Here is a 20,177-nt window from a genome sequence, read left to right on the forward strand (position 1 = left end):
ACATAGATCACTAACCCATTAATCTCACTTCACAGTACACCCAGTTGCCCTGTGTTCTTCCCCATTTCTCCTTCTGTGTTGTCTTGCAAGTTTCCAGTAGGTGGAGTTAATCAGTTCAAATGGGAGTGCATGGCCGGTTTCTCTGGCACATTTAAGAGCTGGTTATTTCAGACTTTGCCCATCCCATCAGCCTCCACCATGCTATTTGTTTGGCTGGCTTCACCCTGGTTACTTTAGCTTTTGTCACGGTTCATGAGTTGGACCACAACGAAACTGTCAATAAATCAAATACTTCTACAGTTGTAAAACGATTCAACAGCCACTGACTGTTATTCAGTGGCTATGAATACTATACAGCTGGGGAGTAGCTGCAGTCTGGGACTTGTTTACCTGGATATATGAGCATGTACCAAGATCCATTCATACCATAGTTGGTGTGACAAAATACAAATCCATTTTAGGTGTCCAATTATACAGTTATTTGATAGCACAGTAACAATGTATAGGAGCTAGAGATGTAACATATTTGCTAGCGCAAAATGGCAAAATAGCACTAGCTAGCTTAGCTCCGTGCCATCCACAGATTCGGTCACACATCCATGAATAGTGATAATATGACTAAAATAGCACACAAATTTCCAACTCCTTGAAACATTTTTAGTACAGTTAACTACACATCAAGTCAGGTTATTACAGATAATTTCATAAAAATGCTCCAAAAGGCACCAACACTACAAACAGTTGAGAGAGCCACTTCAATGATTCAAATGAGCTGAAGTGAAGTTAACAGATAGCTGGCTGTGTCAGCATCCACCTGTCATTAAAAATTCCTGCATGCATAAATTCACGTCTTTGCACATTTTTAGATGTTTGACATACAAAAAAATTCACCCCCGTGAAAGTTGATTCTAAAAAAATGTTGAATTCTGCTTCGGAATTAGAGATTTAACACAGGACTAAGTTACCTTTTGTAGCAGCTTCTAGCAGTCATTTGAGCAATTGTTTTGTATTTCCTAAAGTTGCTACTTGCACATAGAAGCAACAGATACTTTATGTTCCTGACTTCATGATTTTAAGTTCAGGTCCTTCAGAATAGCACCTGCTCGACACTGAAACTTGTTATACACCGTTTAGGGAAGGGAACTGAAGCACAGTGAACACTCAACTCTTCACAGAACAGGAAATCTTCAAAAAACAATAGTAGGATGTTGGAGATCCCTGAACTTTGGCCCGTTACAGACAAAATCCTGTGCCGGCAGCTATGCAACAACACAGTAAGGGCATCTTTCTAGTAATCACTCTTAGCCGCACAGAAAAAATGAATCCCAAACTGACCGTCTATGAACAGAATTGTGGCATGTCTGTAAAAAGTTTGGTTCAAATAAAATGTGTATGAAATGATCTGCACCTTTCAAGCTTTTATGTCCACCGGCTTGTGCTATGGCTATATTACACAAATTTGATTTGTGACTATTTTGGGTGGCATTTAAAGGTTCTGGTGACATAGTTCTGAGCATGACATGTATTTAAAGCCCAGATTTACATATATTTTTAATAACATCTGCATTAGAGACATCCTCTAGTTGACCCACTTGACTTCCTGTTGACTCCCTGCACACAGATTACAAAAAATCTATTCAAAGACAGCAATATGACACTTTTAAAATCACCGGCTTAGCTCTATAAAGATTCAAGTTTCTGATTTGTAGTACTCAGAAGTAAAGTAATCAATAAGGAATAATGATTTTTTTTTCAATGATTCAATAATGGGCAAATCTTGACACATAACCTGGTCACTGACTGCGGCCAGTTTATCCACATTGACTGCACATCAGTTCCAATGTGTTGTTCCAGCAGGCTTAGTTAGCCAAAACAACTGGCTGCTCTGTCAAAGATTTCCATTTTTATCCACAAAGTCCCTCTGATCAGAAATCATGGTTTCTGATGCAACTTAAATATGTCTGTCACCAAAACACAACTCAGTGCAAAACAATGACAAAAATGTCCTAAACATATGCATGAGTGTAAAGCTGATCCACATTTAATGGACTTTGACATTTCTTTTAAGGCATCATTCCCTCTGTATGTTAAGCTGAGAACAAGACATCACCCTTTTCCACATAAAATGAATCAATCAATAAAACCTGCATCTCTTCCCAGAACCAGTACAGGACATCAGGGGTGATGCATTGGCAGAGCATTTTACTGCAAGTCTGCCGTTTGGGAGGGCCACGTGACGCCTTGACGCAATGAAGCGGAGATAAAATAGGAGTGCAGTGAATGAGAGGGATTTTCTGCAGAGCATCCTGAGGGCAGCAGGGAAGGCTGGGCTCCACAGGGCAGCCAAGTGACTGAGGAGAAGCAGGAAAGACTGGTCATTTCCCTAAAGAGTAACATAACAACTAAAACGTAATCCCACATATAAAAAGTTTGAAAGTGAACATGTTCTATTTGTCGTTAATTACAGGCAAGTACATGAGGCAGTGGTAAAATGTCTGAGGATGCAAGAACTATGAGTCTCCTAACGTAATTTGGATAAATTATAGATTTTAATGAGCCTCAGAAGCTATTAAACGCTTTGAAAATAATGTCCCTGGGTGTTCAGATCACCATGCAGTAAAACACACACAAAAATGAGACACACACACATAGACATCACACAAAGGCAACTCTGAGCCAAATTTCTCTAATCCCCAACTCAGCGCCGCAGTATCTGGGCTCTACACAGCAGAGACAAATTTGTGTGAAAAGAACAGACAAATGCAACCCTTATACAGACCTTATTTCACTCTATCTGTCCCACACACAGAATCTCATAATACAAGTTCCAGTCGTTGAACTAATCCCCCTTTTTTCTGTTCTGTTTTAATCCTCTAATGATTAACACAATTTTGGATTCACAAGGGCATGCTCCCAGTGTCAGCACAGGTTCTTCTCTGTATGTCTCTATCTCGTCTGATTCATCTCCGGCACAGACAAGCTGCAGCACATGTCCACAAAGATAAGACAACAGGAGCTGAGTCCAATCAATAGCTGAGGAACTGATGGTGTATCCTACAGCAAGATGTCACTTGTCAGTCATCCTTCCTGATTATCTGCTGGTTTATAGTATTTTCCACCGGATGTTTTGTCTAGTAAACTAAAAATCAATCCAGCTCTAAAGAAAAAGAATCTATCAAATTACCTCGTGTCGTGCTTTTTTTTCCCACTACATTGCATTATTACAGTCAAATGCTCCACTGTGGAAATCAACATTTTCTATGCAACAATTACTAGATATAATAACTTTGTATTTGAATGGGCAGAATGTCTTTTTTAACCCTTCTGAAACTGAAGAAAACACACGATAACAATAAAAAAAAAAAAAGACTATAACTGTTGCTTTATAAAAAGAGCAAAGAAAACCATCCCTGGCTTCCTGATCGCTCTAAAGACTTCTGGAAATCATTAAAGACTTCAGGGAAACTGAAAGCTTGAGACACATGCCCTCTCAGAGTCGAGCTGTCTATCATCTGCTGTATCCATGATCCAGCTCTGCAGGACCAGGCTGAGAGGTGTCGCCATGGCAACATGGGCGTGTTCCATTCCCTGGGGAGACGCTTATTGGAGGAAAGGTGGGATCTGATGGGTGTGAATAGGTGGCAGCATTGAATGAAGAGACACGTGTGCACTGACAAGTGGAGAAAATCTGAAAATGAAGTTGATGAGGCAATTTCAAAGAGTATTTCTAAATACAGTTGAGACAATGGGCAACTTAACTGATTGGAATCTTCCAACATTACCGAGCTTTCGTTGGATGGTGTGGGCTTCTGAGGCAAACACATGAGTGTATTGCATTTCTTTACTGGCTGAAACTGAGAGTGGAAGACAAAAAAAAAAAAGGCAGAACTTGAGAGGACATGTGTCATCTAGTTTGGCCTTTAACTAGACTCTCTGGTGAGCCACAACCAAATAAGTCCCTTGTTTTTTTTGCAACTTTCAGGTCAAAGTTCTTGAGTTATTTTGGTGTTTCACTGTCAAGACATCAAACACGCTACAATCACAGAAAAACATCAAGCAATACCTGCATTTTTATTTTTTTGCTCTCTATTTGTCTAAAGTGACACAGCAAATAACAAAACCATCTTAAGACAGTTCCTGGAATAATCACACAATTTAATCACTTGATTTGAGTTCAGCACATGAATTTTCCTTGTGTTCATTATGTGTATGCATGTGAAGAAGAGCTGTCACACACTGATCAAAGCTGTAAAAGTTTCTGGTACTATCGGCGGTGAATCACCATAATTCAAATTGCAATCTGCAGCAATGTATGACTTTTTACCCTATAAATGATTATTTTCACTTTCTGTTGCGGTTTGGTTAGGTTTAGGCAACAAGAATAAGTTATCAGAATCATCTGTATTTGGCCAAGTTTGCACACACATACAAGGAATTTGACTCTGGTTCACTTTGCGGTTCTAAATACCCATATATACACAAGGAGCACATAAATATGAGGAGAAGACAAGAAATAAGAAAAATATAAGTTACAGAGAGGCCTAAGGAACTGTACAAACTATAACAAACTACAACTGGGCATGGATGACAGATTAAAACACAGAAATAATATTATATTTGCTTTAAAAATAAATTTCCAAGGTGGTCTGGGGGACTAGTCCCCTCTCAGAGGTCTCGAAACATTCATTTCATGAGAACTGAAACACATGAGTTTCATTGTCTTGCTGGCTATCATGAAAAAAATATCAATATGTGCTCATGACCTACTAAGAAATAGGTTGAAATTAGTAAGGGTCTGCACATAAAACCAAGCTCTAAACTTAATGTCTGAGTTTGGGACTGGTGGTCAAACAAAACAAACTATTTAAAGATAGTTTAGTTTAATTATACTTTAGGTTACCAGGATAATTAGTACTGGAAAAATATAATACCAGTAGTTGCAGCCACAGTTTTGTGCTTCTATTAGCACGTGAAACTGTGCCACTTATGCTGCTACAATCTGTTAGCTGGAAATAGGTGCGCTGTTTAATTATCTCAAGTCTGCTGTGGGACATGTGCTTCACCAATATGGAATAAAGTTATCTAACAGGTCCCAAACCTGCAGTGGCAAGAACCGAACTAATTACTTCATTAGTGACTTTTTCAAACTTGTTATTTTTACACAAACTTGTTTCTGCCTGTTTCTAAGGTTACTGTCTCTTGGCAGGAAGTGCATGTTGAAATTTTTCTTGTAAAGACTACTGCTATCAGCAATAACTCACCTCTGGAACAGCAATGCGAGTTTACAAAGTGACCCAAACACACTCAGTCTCAGCATTCACACCTTTCTGACTGCCTGAGTTAGACATGTGGGAATTTTTAAAATAGAAAAATAAGAGCATTGAAATTCTGCACGCAATCGTCAAAGATCTCTAAGACATGTTTGTGCCTTTCTGAAAATAGAGGACAAACTGCAACTACAGTATGCTTTTATCTCCCAAAAGCAACAGTTGTGCATTGCTGGACTCGTAATACAGTGTTAACTGAGAAATACTTCTCAGAGCTGAATCAATTGAGAAATGAAATCATGCACTGACTGGCATCACATTAACAAGGAAATTAAACCTTTTTCATGTTTAAATGGACCTTTGTCTGGTTCATCAACACCATCGTGAACTGAAAAACTGTGGGACAGCAGTGAATGATAATCTTTGCTCAGGACGTTAGGCATTTTATGAAAGGATGATTATGTCTTCCGTGAAACGGACAGAGCAAACTCTCAGCTAAACGAGTGGCAGCTGCATTCATCATACTGAGCTTATAGAGACGAGAGAAGAGTCAACAAAGAGGAAGCTCTATAGCAAAACTCTGGTGACAGCGAGTACGATAAAACTTCATTATGACATGATTATACTGTTCACTGAACGCAACACAAGTGGACAGTTTGTGCTGAATATTGTACTTCTTACTTATGGACACAAATAGAGTGAACAACCAAAATTATGCACTGATTCAAATTCACAGGGTTATATACAATTACTGACTTCAACAATCTGTCATTACAAACAGTAGACTTTTGCATTATTCTTAGTGTTGTTTGAGGTGCATATACCATCCAACACACGTATGACTGCACAGCAACTGAAATACAATGCCCGGGGTTAGAGTTCAACTGCTACAATAGCGTGTTTTATTTTCCATTATGTAAAACAGTTATTGTTTTACATTCTCACTTTCTATATTGTTTTGACACCCACAATGTGCAATAGAATCTCACAACACATAATAATCACATGCCTAACTTCATGCATTTTGCCATGATACAAATGATACTTAAATGTTACTAGCGTCATTGCCATAAGTAATGCAAAAAATAAAGAAAATCTCAGCTTTCTTTTCAGGTTTATTCAATAAAATGTTGAAAGGATAAAACACATTTCAGTCAGACGCACTATTTACAAATGATTTTGTTTCCATCTGCAGCAATTTATATATGTGGCAGCGTGGCTTTGTTCTTCCACGAGCACATGTGAAGTAGTAGGTGGATGTGGGTTGCAAAGCAGCTTGCAGGTGCACAGCAAAAGCAGCTTAAAGAGAGCGCCTTTAATGAGATAGCTCATTTAGCTAACATGGCCTGTCACTGAGATTAGCTGATTCTATAATTATGCCTAAGATTGGCTTGGTGGCCTGCCATAAAAGGATGTTGGAAGATTAGTTTAAGGAGTAGTGCAGTGTTTTGGAAATCTGTGCAGTAATTAGCACCACGCTAACTTCTCTTAGCTAAACTGTCCTCCCAAAGAATATCTGATGTGTTAATTAAAGAGTAGTGACACAAGTGTGTATATTTTGTTAGTTTTGAACAGAACCAAGCTGTTTCCAGTTTATGTGCTAATCTAAACTAGCTTTATACATAGAAATAGAGAAGAGGGTACTTTCAGGTGCTCCCTCATTTCCCAAAGGGTCACCACATCACAGAGCATGGACCTGCATGTTTGATTTGGCAGACTTCCTCACATAACCTGCCCATTAAGCCAGGCTTGTGACCCACACTAGGAGCTTGTGACCTCCCTGAAGCTGGGTTTGTGATCTCCTGTTGGTCTGGGGATCTTAACACTACACCAGCATACACAGAGTTGTACAAACCATCTTATCTAACTCTAAACAAGAAAGCGAATGAGCTGTGTGTTTGACTATTCACTGCCACTCCATGCAAACAAACCAACCCTGAATGAAGTCCAAGATTTATTGGACCACACAACAAACAAGCTGTCCCACACAAATTTTATTCAGCCTTAATATCTAGTGGATGTTTTTTGCTCTGCAAATGCTCAGCGGGTTTGCCAAACAAGTGGGCAGCTGGAGGATCCTCAGCCAGTGACTCAGTGAGACCATTTCTTCATCTCCCTACATGTGTGTTTCCACCCTGCCACACTCATGCTACTCAGCAGGGTGCTGAGAGGTAACTAACCAAATCTAAGCATGATGACAATACACTCTGATCTTCAGACTGACAAAAACAATACACAAATGCAACAAATTCAGCTACAGCAACCAGAACAGTGATTTGTATCTCACTCAGCAGAGAGCTGTCTGTGGCCTGGGGCAATAACAAAAAGAGACACACCTAGTGTCTCACAGAATTCTCATCAGCGTTTAACCAAAGCAACACTTCGGGGTTCATTAGAAGGTGCTTCATAACACATGGCATACTGAAGTCTTATTTCCACACAAGCAGTGAAAACTGTTTTGTAACAGCACATGTGTTAATCTGGAAGCTAATTGTTGACCTTAAACTGCCAATAATATATCATAACACCTCACAATTACACACATATAGGTGTGTGATTACCTTGCCGTATACTGCAATGCAGTGCTTGATCTGTAAATGAGGCACACAGGTTTGTGCTCTGCAAAAAACACAGAAAAATATTTCATAACACATTGTGTAACAAACGATGTAGCGAATGTTGGTCAAATTCTTTTCAGGTATTCATTAGGTTCTGCTTGGGAGTCTAAACTTGACTGTGTTCAGTCAGGTAGAATGAAACTAGCAGAGGCTAGCAACAAACGGCAAAGAGAAACTTGAAGCGAGAGGTGGTAAACCATGCTTCCTTTTCAGAATCACCTGAAACGTACCGCATGAACATGAGCTGTCATACCTTGTGTACATCTGTAGACCACTAAAATTTTCCATGAGACCATGCTTGCATTAATTCCTCTGTTCATGACAAGGGAAACTAAACAACTAGAACCAAATGGTACCAGTTCCAATCTTTGGTAAGCTCCATCACATTCAAACTCTACTTCCTCTCAATAACACTTCACCATCTCAGCATTGGTGAGTGTGTCACTGTCTAAATGCCCGTTCGGTGTGTGGATGTATTGTCAGTAATGAATCGGATGCTTGTGTAAGAGCAAGGCATTAGTTACTTCTTGGAAGTGACTACCATCATACCATTAAAAGGTTAAATATGACGCTTTGGATATAAGCTACCAGACTAAGAAATCAAATGAAACTAGAATTAAAGCATCACGTTTCTTTGCCTCCGCAAACCAGTCAGGTTTCAGTTTACATTCATGCCCGTCCAGACTAACACAGCATATAAGAGAAGACACTGAAAGAACCTCATTAAAGGCAGTAAGTGAATTCATGTTTGCTCAGTGAGGCTGAAGATGGCAGAATACAAAGTTGTAGCCCCATATTACTCAACGTGCAAGTGAATCTTTTTGATAATTAATTCTTTCTCAGGTTATGACCAAAAAGGTCAAACCACCAAACTACAAATCAGTTAATCCTCGAGTGCATGAGAATATTAACCAAATTTGAAGAAAGTCCTTTAAACCATTTCAGAGACATTGTGTTCAAAACTATTTGATGGATGGACGGGCCGACCAAAAAAAACGAACAAAAAACAATACTGTCACCATTGCAGACATTCAGAGACTGTCCATGCATGAGTTTAAGCTGTTAAATACAAGAAGACAGCATTATTTAAATGCACAGTTTGACAAATAAAGGCAACACGGTAAAATGCACTGCGAGACATCCAATTAGTGATTTATTACAGAGCTGGATTTTGGGAGACACAGGACCTGCTACAAGTCAAAGCACACACAAAAAGAAAGAGGGAGAGAGAGAGAGGGAGAGAGAGAGGGAGAGAGAGAGAGAGTGTGTGTGTAAACACCAGACTAGTTAAATAAAAATGAGTCACGGTGAAAACAGTGCTCAGCTGTTGACTTTCAATTTTTGGCTTCAAAGCTATTTCATCACCACCAGCTAATTAACTCATGATTGTCATGACTGCAAAGCTTTTAAAACATACATGTATATAAAATAACGGTGGCTCAAAAGTGTAGTTGTTCACATGTTTGCTTAACAAGCAAAAGATCCCAGTTTCATCTTGGAAGGAGACACAAACTCTTTGGGGGTTGCCTTGGGAAGGGCGTAAAAAAAAAAAAAAAAAAAAAAAAAAAGCTGCCAAATCAAAGGTGCAGAGCTATCCGCTGCAGCGACCCATTGTGAATAACGGAGCAGCCAAAAGTAGCCTTTATGTGTACATAATAACAGACGAGCATGGGTTTATCCCTAAAGCTGCCATTGTAAATGTCAAGACAGCTGCTGGTGATTTAGCCCACTTCACAAACTGCCTATAAAACTGGCAAACAGGAGGAAGAATAGCTGCAGTCCAGTAACCACACGGCAGTTAGTTACAAAAGTCCAAACTCCTCAGTAAATGCAGTGTATGAACCGTCTCTATTGACATGCTAATGCAAGATCTACCAGCTGAACAGCTTGAACAAAGTGAACCCCGTCTCACAGAGGTCCTTCAGAGGCCTCAGCTTTGGCAGCCGGCCTCAAGGGTTGTCAAGAATTCATTAATAGCAGGAGTTAAGATTTTAGCAAAGTAGTTTGTTGCACTCTAACAGATTAACTTTTGATACGACATGCCAGCTCCCTGCACCGGTCACATTTAAGCAACCCCAGTACTGAGCCACAGTGAACCTACTGATGGGGTTTCTTCTTTGTTTCTGAAGCCAAATGATCTTTTTGTCACCCATCTATAAGCCCTCATACATAATAAAGCAACCCCGCCATCGTGTTATTAACCCATCACTGACACTCTGATGATCTGGCCCCTTCTGCCATGTACACATTAGCCATTAAGCAATAACTCAGAGTAAGACAGGAGCGATTTTCAATCTGAATTTCATTACCGTGCGCTCACTGCCAGGTTCAGCTCATAACATTACCATTGTTGTGAGGCGGTGTATGTCAAGAGCAGAGCCCTCTCTGTCTGCAGGCTATGATACACACCAGCTGTGAATGAGAAACAAGCAGCATTCATCATAAATTAACATCCTTCCTTCTCACGCAGCTGAAAGGCCCCGTCTAATTCAAAGAGGCAGCAGACAGGGCCTGGATCTAAGAAACGGCAGCAATTCTGTCACAGTACTAAACTGACGCCTGAATTATCAGAAAATGTCTTGGGTAAAGAGGAAAGCAAGAGAATCAGATAAGTGCTCAGTTGTGTACAAGCAGTTTTTTTTTCAATGATCAGCCAAGGCCACAAGACAAAAGAATAAAAAACATAATAACAGTAAAAAAAGAGTTAGAAAATGGTTGAAAGTAACAAAACAAATAAATGAATCCGCTGATCCACTTTCAACACCATGTGACAAGTGTAGATTCTCACACTTAGCATCCAGTGGTCCAGACAGGTACACGACTGAAAGGGTGATCATCAGACATTTAGCACCAGTGGAACCACAGAGAGTGAGAGTGCCAGCAGTGAGCCTACGGCCTTGAAACTGAACCCCAGAGTCAATCATGGTCAGCACCCTATGCTTGTGTGTTCAATTGATGTCTTCATTCCTCAGCTATTTGCCCTGGTTATCCTCTGATTTTTTCTTTTAAATTATTAAATCAGGATTAAATGGTACAGAACCACTCCAAAACCAGCAGAGTCCATCTGAGCCTAGGTGTCACACAGTGAGAGAAACACTGCACTGCAAATGCTAATACGCTCGTGTTATAGTGCCGGATGAGTTTTAGATAAAGGCTGGCATGCAATCAAAGAGCGTGTGTTACCCATGTTGTCAGGTGAAAGCAGTGAGTCAAACCACAGGCACCATCAAGGAATCAAAGGCAAAGCATGGGGAGGGTGAGCAGGTACTTATGTGCATTCAGTCTAAGCCACCATGTCATCATATGAGATTAGCCTATAACACACCGAATATGGATTTATAATATATAACCTACTATTCCTAAATATTAGTCTATCATCCAACCACAAACCACAACAAGCCAAACACAGGCTTCCCCCTCAAGAATCAGAAAGAATGAGGTGCAATAATAAAAGCAGTCCAACCTCCATCCTTTGCACAGGGATCATTTTACCCAGCAACAACAAAGCGTGCAGAATCTGGACCCTAACCACATGATGACAAATTAACATTCAGCTTACAGACATCCCACTGGCTGATGGTGAATTAATGACAGAAGCCTTTGCACACGGGAGAGAAGACTATAGTCTGCTGCTCTTGTCATTTACTTGACTGTCACGGTTTGCTTGTTATCTTGAGGGAGAAGTCAATCTGTGCTATAAGGTTTGCAATATAAAGGATATTGCTTTGAATTTTTTCTATTTTAAAAATACAAATAAAGGAGGAAAGGGGTGCAGGGCTCGAGCCAATTAAAACGGGCTCGAGGAGAGAACAGACAATCCGCACTGAGCGGACACAGGCATCAGATTCACACCGCACCTTTCACTTGGGTCTCATATTCCGCTATGATCTCCTTGTCCTTTCTGAATCTCGTGGATGACATGGTTCCTCGGGTTATGGGGTTGAGCCCCTGTCCGTCGACGACTTTTGGGGGGGTCTCTGCAGTTGATCTCCGACTTGCAACGTTGCAACGCGATCCTCCGTTTTTTTTTTCTCCTTTGTTTTCTAGTGACCATGCATCGGTAAGGGGGAAAAACAGTAATAATGAGGCTCAGTGCTATTGTATCCCGCAGTTGTATTCCTCCAGCTTTTTAATCACCCTATCGCAGAAATGACAGTTGAGCAGCAGTCCGGTGTTGCATTCTTCTCTGACTGCTTTCTCTGCTGCCAGGAGTCCTCCTCCTCCTCCTGCTCAAAAACTCAAAGCCTTCAGCAGGGTGAGGGAATTAAAACACACACACAAACGGACTGAAAACTATAATAACAACATGATGAAGGGGACAAGGAGACGCCTGAAGGTTTCCAGCAGGAAAGTCCTAGTACCTCCTGTGTCCAAAATAAGCAGGCATGCGTACCAAGAGCGAAGCAGCCACACACAATTCAGACTGACAAATTGCGCTGCAGGGAAACAGGAATTTAAAAGCTTGTCACGTGAGCCCCCTTCACATTATCATCCATCCCTCCTTCCTCTTCCACCCGCCCCCTCTCTCTCGCTCTCTCTCTCTCTCACACACACACGTTTATCCACGACTTCAGGGGACACACATTGGCACACATTAATGTTCGGAAAACAAAAACTATAGTTTTAACCATTACTTATTTGCTTTAAACCATGTCTTCTCCTTAAGAAGAATGGAGCTACCCCCATAATGTGACTGTGTAGTACTGACCATAATATCAGTAATACGTGGAGCTGTGCACACACACACACACACACACACACACACACACACACACACACACACACACACACACACGCACAAAGCAACGTTTCCATAAATTCAAATCTTTATTTCCTGGAGACCTCACTATAACTACTTCTGCCTACTTCCAACCCTGCAACCACACAATGGTTTATATCCTCAGAGCATGAGCAGCCTCATTCAACCACATTTGTAATCCACGCACCTTCATTTTTTTTTTTACCGACAGTTATTGTTGTTCTGTTCTTATTGCTCAAACATTTGCATGCACACAGAGCATCATTATCAACACGAAAGGTGTTCCACCTTCAGGCTCCTGTTTCAGTTGTTCTCACAGCTTCAGTGCTAACCTAACCAAGCAATCGCCATTGGCATGGAAACCTCTTTTTTTTTCTTTTTTTTTATCTCTGCACTACTTTCACCATGGCTACTGTTTAAGAGATTGTGAGAGTTAATCCTTGAAATGTGAGAAGCCTGGTCCTTAAAGAGCTCAATAACACATCAGGACGGCACTGATGTGGTACCTATAAATGAACACAAGCCATTAGCTGGTGAAAGAAAAACTGTGTTGCCAGCATGCATCCTCTTGTCCATGTTAGTCACGTTTAACCTCTTCTTTCTGATAATTAAAGATAACTTTGACAATAATGTCACAACAATATATTTAGTCTCCTACAGTAAGCCTTTGAAACATCAGTAGAAGCAAGGATAAATAAAATAGGGGAGAAGAACTGTTAATTCTCTGTAAAGGAACAAACAAATATGGTCCAAATTTATTCAGTTTCTGTTTTTAAGTAAGTAGTGCTTGTACAGATCCCTGTGCCATGTCAGTGTTGCAGCCTGTTCCTTGCATTTGTGTCATGAAGATAAGCATTGTGACAGAGACTGAGTGTGTTTCTGACAGACACTGTCATTTGGATCTGTCACTGTCTTTAACAGTTCTGGGAACTCAGATTGTTGTCACCTTAGCTATTCTCAGTTCAGAAGAACCAGGCTGCGTGACTCACATTGAAATGGCATAAAATCGGCATACTGACACACTATACACCTCTGCATTTTATTTCCATCTGCAGTTCACAGGCATCAGTATCATGAGCTGACACTTGACAGACTCCAGGTCTACGTTCTGCCACATTTCAAAACACAATCATTTGATTTTTAAGAAGAAAGAAAGAAAGACTTTTTTCCCACTGAATGTGAGATTTTTAACTTCGTTATTGCAAAATGATTCAACAGCAGATGTTATTAACCGCGTGAGGTCCAATCCAAATCTTATGCTATCAGAATATATAATGTTGTTCTGTTTAAAAACAGTTCTTCAAAGTCTTAGCAATCAGGGGAAAATAATTCTCACTGATACAGATCAAAAATATTTATTTTTCATCAAAAAACAGCTTTTTTGCCTTTTGCTTGACTCCAAACATTGGGTTTTGGTTAGAGCTCAGTGCTAGGGTTGGCGTCATCAGTGATGACTTACATCCAAGGGGTTTTACGCCCACCAAGACCTGTTTGGGGCTTAGGTTAGGTTTATTTCCACTCCTGCTCATTTACGATTTGCTGACATGAAGTTAAAGTCAAATTAAGAAATTCTTTCTAGAAATCATATAAGTGTATGATGCAGATACAGATATATACAAATACATATACAGGTTTGTGGAAGCAGTCTTTTACTAGCCATACAGATTACTTTTGTATGGCTGGTAAAAGACTGGAGCACTTTTTCCTCAGTCACCCAATCACACACATTCATACAAGTACTTTTCTTTCTATATCTAAGCACATTAAGAATATTTCAATTTCACACATTAACCCTCTGAGGTCTAAGTCATCATAGATGATATCCCTACCTTAAGCATGTATTTTGGAGAAAGTTGAAGCAGACTTTTATGGAAACAATATGAACAGCTTTCGATGTGTGAAGGTTGGTGATTATAATAATAATAATAATGATGGATTGCATTTATATAGCGCTTTTCAGGGTCCTGATTACAGATTACCAAGACTCTAGAGAACCAAAGATTATAAAAAATACCACTGTGAGATTTTCATAGGCTAAGGTTAGATAGTTAGTTAGGATAGTTTTAGACCTCAAAGGGTTAATGACTTATAAGTATGGTTTATTCAATCTTTTATGAACTGTGTATTAAACATTATTGAGTCCATTAGAAAGTCTGTATGCATGGCACTGTTTTTGTAAATCAATTGTTACAAATGAGCATTAAATTATCAAGACATGTAGGTTTTTCAGAATATAGCTACAAATTACTTTCATTTGACTAAAGAAATAGCATATCATTGTAAGCTAAGGACCTGCATTAGTATTCAGCCAGCAACACCAATTTAAGTACAATTTACATATTACATGGTACAAATGAGATGGAACAATTAGCTAGTCACCCAATAAGCATCTAATTGATCAATTACCGCACAGAAGATCTCTAAAGCGTTTCTCTCCCTCAAACAGTGTGCACGCAGGCTTGCTCTGCCCCGCTGCTTTCTTACCAGTTATGATTTAAGGAGTTAGGTTTGAATTCTTCGCTGGCCTTGTGATGTCAACTGATGTTTTCAGGCTGTTGAACACAGCATGCACAAGCCTCTTCACAGGAGTAAAAGGCCCAGAGGAATTTTAAATGGCCTTTGAAAGGCTGTGTGTGTATATCTATGTCTGGGTTCAGTGAGCTTGGATATGAAAAAGAAACCGTGCGTCTTCCTGTGTTGTGTGTCTTTACTGTGTAGATAACTCTGTATCTTTGTGCGGTATTTGTCAGACCCTATGCATCACCTACATGTCTGAAGAGTGAAGCCATAAGGGAGCACCTCAGTTGTGACATGTCAGGTGTGACAGAGATCAGCATTACAGGGTGGATGTTGCTTGAATTATCTGGAAATCTCTTAGACATTGCCGGTGCTTTCATAACAAGTACAATAAATTTAGATAATTAATGAAACTGTTCAGGGATTTTTTAAATTAGAGTTCATTTTTTAATCTGTCCAAAATATACGGGGGTTTATTGTTGTTGTTTTGGGGGACTGATGGAGCCTATCCCAGCTGTCATAAAGGCAAGAGGCAGGTTACACCCTGAACGCCTCACCAGTCATTCATATGGCTAACAAAGAATGAGACAGAAAACCATTCACACCTATGGCCAATTTATAATTACAAATTAACGTGATCCCATGTATGTCTTTGGACTGTGGGAGGCACTTGGCCAGAAACCACACAAGCACAGAAATAAGGTGCAATCACAATACAATCTGCAAAGTTTTAGTTAAACAACTGGAGGTGTATACTGAGGAGCATGATTGGCTAACTGGACACTGTTGTGCCACAGAAAAGTGTGTAAAACAGAACAGTGGGCTGGAAGCATAACTAACTGTGTTGTAAGACTAAACAAATGTCAAAATGAAACAGGAAGTGATTAATACATGGATGGTGCACACAACAGAGAAAGAAACAGGAAATTATGCAACAGAAACCCATCATGACACACATGACAGCATATTGTATATTTACCAAGAATGATTATCATATGATTTGCTAGGATTCCTCTTAAGGTTGAGGTCACTTTGTAATGTATTGTCCCCACTGTGTATTTAATGTGTTATTTAAATATGTAAAATATGTATCTATACAGCGTAAAGCTAATTTAAGTAGTTCAGGTGTCATAGGAAGGACTTTTTTGATGGACACAGGTACGATAGGTTTCCTGTGGTTTCCTGTGGGGCATCTGTGGTGACTGTCCAGTATTGTCCGTAACTTGGACAGCATTCTCCTTTCTGACACCGCCATCTGAGAGTCAAGCTCCACACCCACAGCGCTACTGGCCTGGAGGATCAGTTTATGTTGGTTCTGCTACCCTCAGTCTGCTGCTTGAGTGTGCCACGGCATCAAGGATGAGAAATGGCCATCAGACTCGGAACACATCCAGATTTCAAAGGGCCTAAGCTTCCCCAGAAAAGAGAGATGGCTTTGGTCTTTCTTGTCTTGAACTCATCTACACTTCTGACAATAGTAATTCTGAGCAAGGAATAAAAATAGTTACTGATCTTTGAGCTGGACTCAAGGCATGAAGTATCACTAAGGAATAGGTGGTAGTTGTGTTTATAGCAGCACTGAGTTGCCAGTAAGTTCTCTGCAGTCTCTGTTCGTATGCAGCACTTGCCATCTGTTGAGCAGGACTTTTCATTCCCCGAAGAGATAAAACGCCCACTTGTCTCTCAGACTTGATGCTTACTAATCAGTTGACCTGCAACAAAAAGTTGGAAAACAACTAAACATTTTCAACAAACACAGAGGATGCAGTGTGGGGAGGTGCGGGGGCATTTCTCTGTTTTAGAAGGTGATGCAAATAAGCATCTTAAATACCAGTGATTCATAAAGCGCTTATTTACACGTCACAATAATAGTACAGAAAACACTGTGAATAAATAGACATGATATTTATTGTTCTCTGCAAGTGTTTGCTTTAAAAAAACAAACATTATCTTGTACTGCTTAGAGGCTTCAGTTTTGATCACTTACCCGTGACACAGAGAAGAAGGCCATTATTCACATCTTCACCCACAGCCTCATCTCCATTAATGACAAATGATGAATGAGGACCAGAGATTGTGTTTGAGTGCACTGGCCAGTGGAAAGACTAACACTTTTAAAGAGGAGAAAAAAATCAATAGCAGTGTATTTGGGTTTACCTGTGACATGTAGCTGTACACTGTGAGAAATATGAAATCCATAAATATCAACAGACACTCCTATATGTGAAGCACGATCACAAATAAACATAGATAGCAATTCATAAAAACAGACATGTAAATCTATAAAAGAGATGATGGTTTTAAACCCTCCATCATATCTCACCTACTAGATTTTCTCTGAGCTTTTTCCATGTGTATAATTGTCCATTTTCTTCTTCATATGATAGGATACTTGAATATTTGGCTGTGTGATGATACATATGATGTCTCTTTTTTCCCATGTCTGTTTTTCTTATTTTGGCTTCTTCTTTTTCCATGTTCTATGAATGGGTTTGTGCTCATTCCCAGCTCAAAGCATTGTTCTGTAGCGCCCTCTGCCGGTCAATTTTTTAATCGGTTTGTCGTGTTCGGGTAAATGAAAGAGGATATATCCCGGTGGCAAAAAAAATTCGTTTCTTTTAGTGGATTTGTAACAGCCATAAATTCTGTTATTTAGTTGTTTTGTAGTTATTGTGACGCAAAAGGCTTATCCGAATAAGGACACAAAACGTTTTACGACAGCTCCAAAAGCGCCTCTATTTGAAAACAGTCATGCGTATTTGGATAGAAAAACAGTCCCTCCAAATTACTTAAATATTTGTGTTGCCTTCACACACTGATAAAGTGTCATGAGGACTGTGATTCAGGAGTGCATATCTAATAACCCAGTCACATGTTTTTATTTTTAATCCTTTTTTTAAGAACCTATTGGCTTTATGGGTAACAGCAATTTCGGGTCTGTGAATCAGCTCTTTTCTGTGTTTCTGTGACTTAATATCACAGCGCAAGAGATTTAAATGATCTGTACATAATTTATCTATGTGTCCATTCATGACTATTAATATCAGCTATATAAAGGATCAGGCTTTGTTTCAGTCAGCTTTACCTTATGAGAGCAAAATGATCTCTGCTGGCTTCCTGACATTAGTATTATAACCTTAGTATGCAGATGCTCAGCTAACAACAACGCTCCATAACCACTGTAGCAATTTATCTGCAATAAATCATCAGTAGACAAAGCATTTGACAAAGCTTATATTTCTTTGTAATGCGGCTTATATAAAGCCTCTATGGATTGACTTTAGGTTTACATTTTGTAATACAGTAAGCTTAAACAACCCCATGTCAACATAACTTGTCAGAAGACAGTAGATTGAGTTCTCTGACTAGCAATCAAAATAATGACCTGTGACTCATTTTCATTAATTAGTCTTAATAGTTATTTTTATTCAACAAGTCATGCAGCAGAACATTAAAATAGTCTATAGTTGTCGTTTGAAAGCAATTTCACACTAAAGCCTTCCAGTAACATCAAGTTACTATGTAAATAAGATGTGGTAATATGAAGGAATTACACAGGTTCATAGACATAACCTGAATATTCACAGTTTCTGTGGAAAGGGTTTTGGTCTCTGTTGCTATGATAACAATGGTAAAGGCGCCTGTGCCGTAAATCTGCTGAAATATGAAAGAGAAGCTGGAGATGAGCTGGTATTCTCATTCAGTCTGTCAGTCATTGCGTTAGTGGGAGCAAGTTTGCTCCATGCTCCAGCTGTCAATAGTTCACGGCCTCCAGCGCGGTGACGTCATATATAGGTCGGGGCAGATATAGGGCTTCGGAGTTGACGTCACGCCGCAATGCATTGTGGGAGCGCGGCGGCATTTTCGGGGTCTACGAATCAAATCAAACACACTGTGTTGGAACGACGATTACAAGATGCTTAAAAGCAGCTTAAAATGTATACTGTAAAGTTAGAGAAATCATTAAAAGCCCCAAACTACAATATAATATTCATAATCATTATAAGAGCCTCTAAACTTCTCACCACATCTGTATGAAACTCCTGGCACTATTTTTGGTGATCCCAGCATCTGTTGACAAATTTGGGGCGGACATCATAGTAATTTAACCTTAGTTATGGTTCATACTAGGTTTTGCAATATTATTTTATAATTTTACACATTTGACTTTCTTATATATTTCATTATTTTACTATCACTTACCACACTTTATATTTTATCAAAACATTTCTTTCTTATAGCATTTTGTGAGCTGATTTTGGTCCAACTGTAATTATTACAAAAGGACATCTTAACTGTATAATCAGTGTGTTGTTTATACAGTTAAGATGTCCACAACCAACAATGAAAAGAATAAAAATAAACCTTTGAACCTCTCAAGGCGCACCCTTGTAGTTTGATCAGGTGCTTGTCGGTTTACAGAACTTCTCTGAATGGCTGACACCCTTACCAAACGCCGGGTAACTTTACAGTTCTTAATCATACTTGCCCCTTAAAAACCCTCAATAAAATCTGAAATTCAAGTTGGTCTCAGCTGCTCTCCACTCTGGATTCTTTAATAATTGAGATTTCAGCGGTGACTCTGTCTGATCTCAGTTGCCACGCACTCGCCTTCTCCATACTTTGCTCAGACATAAGCGCTCTTTCAGACTCATTGAGTCTACCTGCAGGTTTCCTGGAATCAAAATGAAAGTAGAGAACAAAAATCACTCAAGAAATCTCATCCTCGTCACCAAGATTGTTGTGGAAAAATACACTGAGCATCGACCCAAACTGACTCAGATTTATCGAAAGAAACTTCAAACCTCTGCAAAAGGATCAACACAGCACCAACGGGGTTCGTACCAGCACTGACAAACAGGCAAAATAATAACAGCTCCTCTATAGCCATACAGATACAGTGAAAATGAAAGTGTTTTTGAATTTTATTTTCTGTAAATCATTTGATTTATTTAATAAATTAAATATTATATTTTAGAGGCCGTTCTAATCTGATATTCCATTCTAGGCAAATTG

General features: G+C 39.5%; 1 protein-coding gene across 2 annotated transcripts in view; it reads right to left on the minus strand.

The window, feature by feature from the left end:
• The window catches only part of srgap3 (SLIT-ROBO Rho GTPase activating protein 3), a 56,179-nt gene extending 43,858 nt beyond the window's left edge, over nucleotides 1-12,321 (minus strand). For both annotated transcript variants that reach the window (XM_085456660.1, XM_085456659.1), the window contains exon 1: nucleotides 11,743-12,321. In XM_085456660.1, the coding sequence (XP_085312786.1) occupies nucleotides 11,743-11,806 (64 nt within the window). In that variant the 5' untranslated portion in view covers nucleotides 11,807-12,321. The remainder of the gene's footprint in view (nucleotides 1-11,742) is intronic.
• Between the last annotated feature and the right edge of the window lie 7,856 nt (nucleotides 12,322-20,177).

The sequence above is a fragment of the Copadichromis virginalis genome, linkage group LG5, assembly GCF_057382275.1.
Source record: "Copadichromis virginalis isolate Kocher_CV1m ecotype Utaka linkage group LG5, C_Virginalis_male_GT1.1, whole genome shotgun sequence".
Taxonomy (NCBI): Eukaryota; Metazoa; Chordata; class Actinopteri; order Cichliformes; family Cichlidae; genus Copadichromis; species Copadichromis virginalis.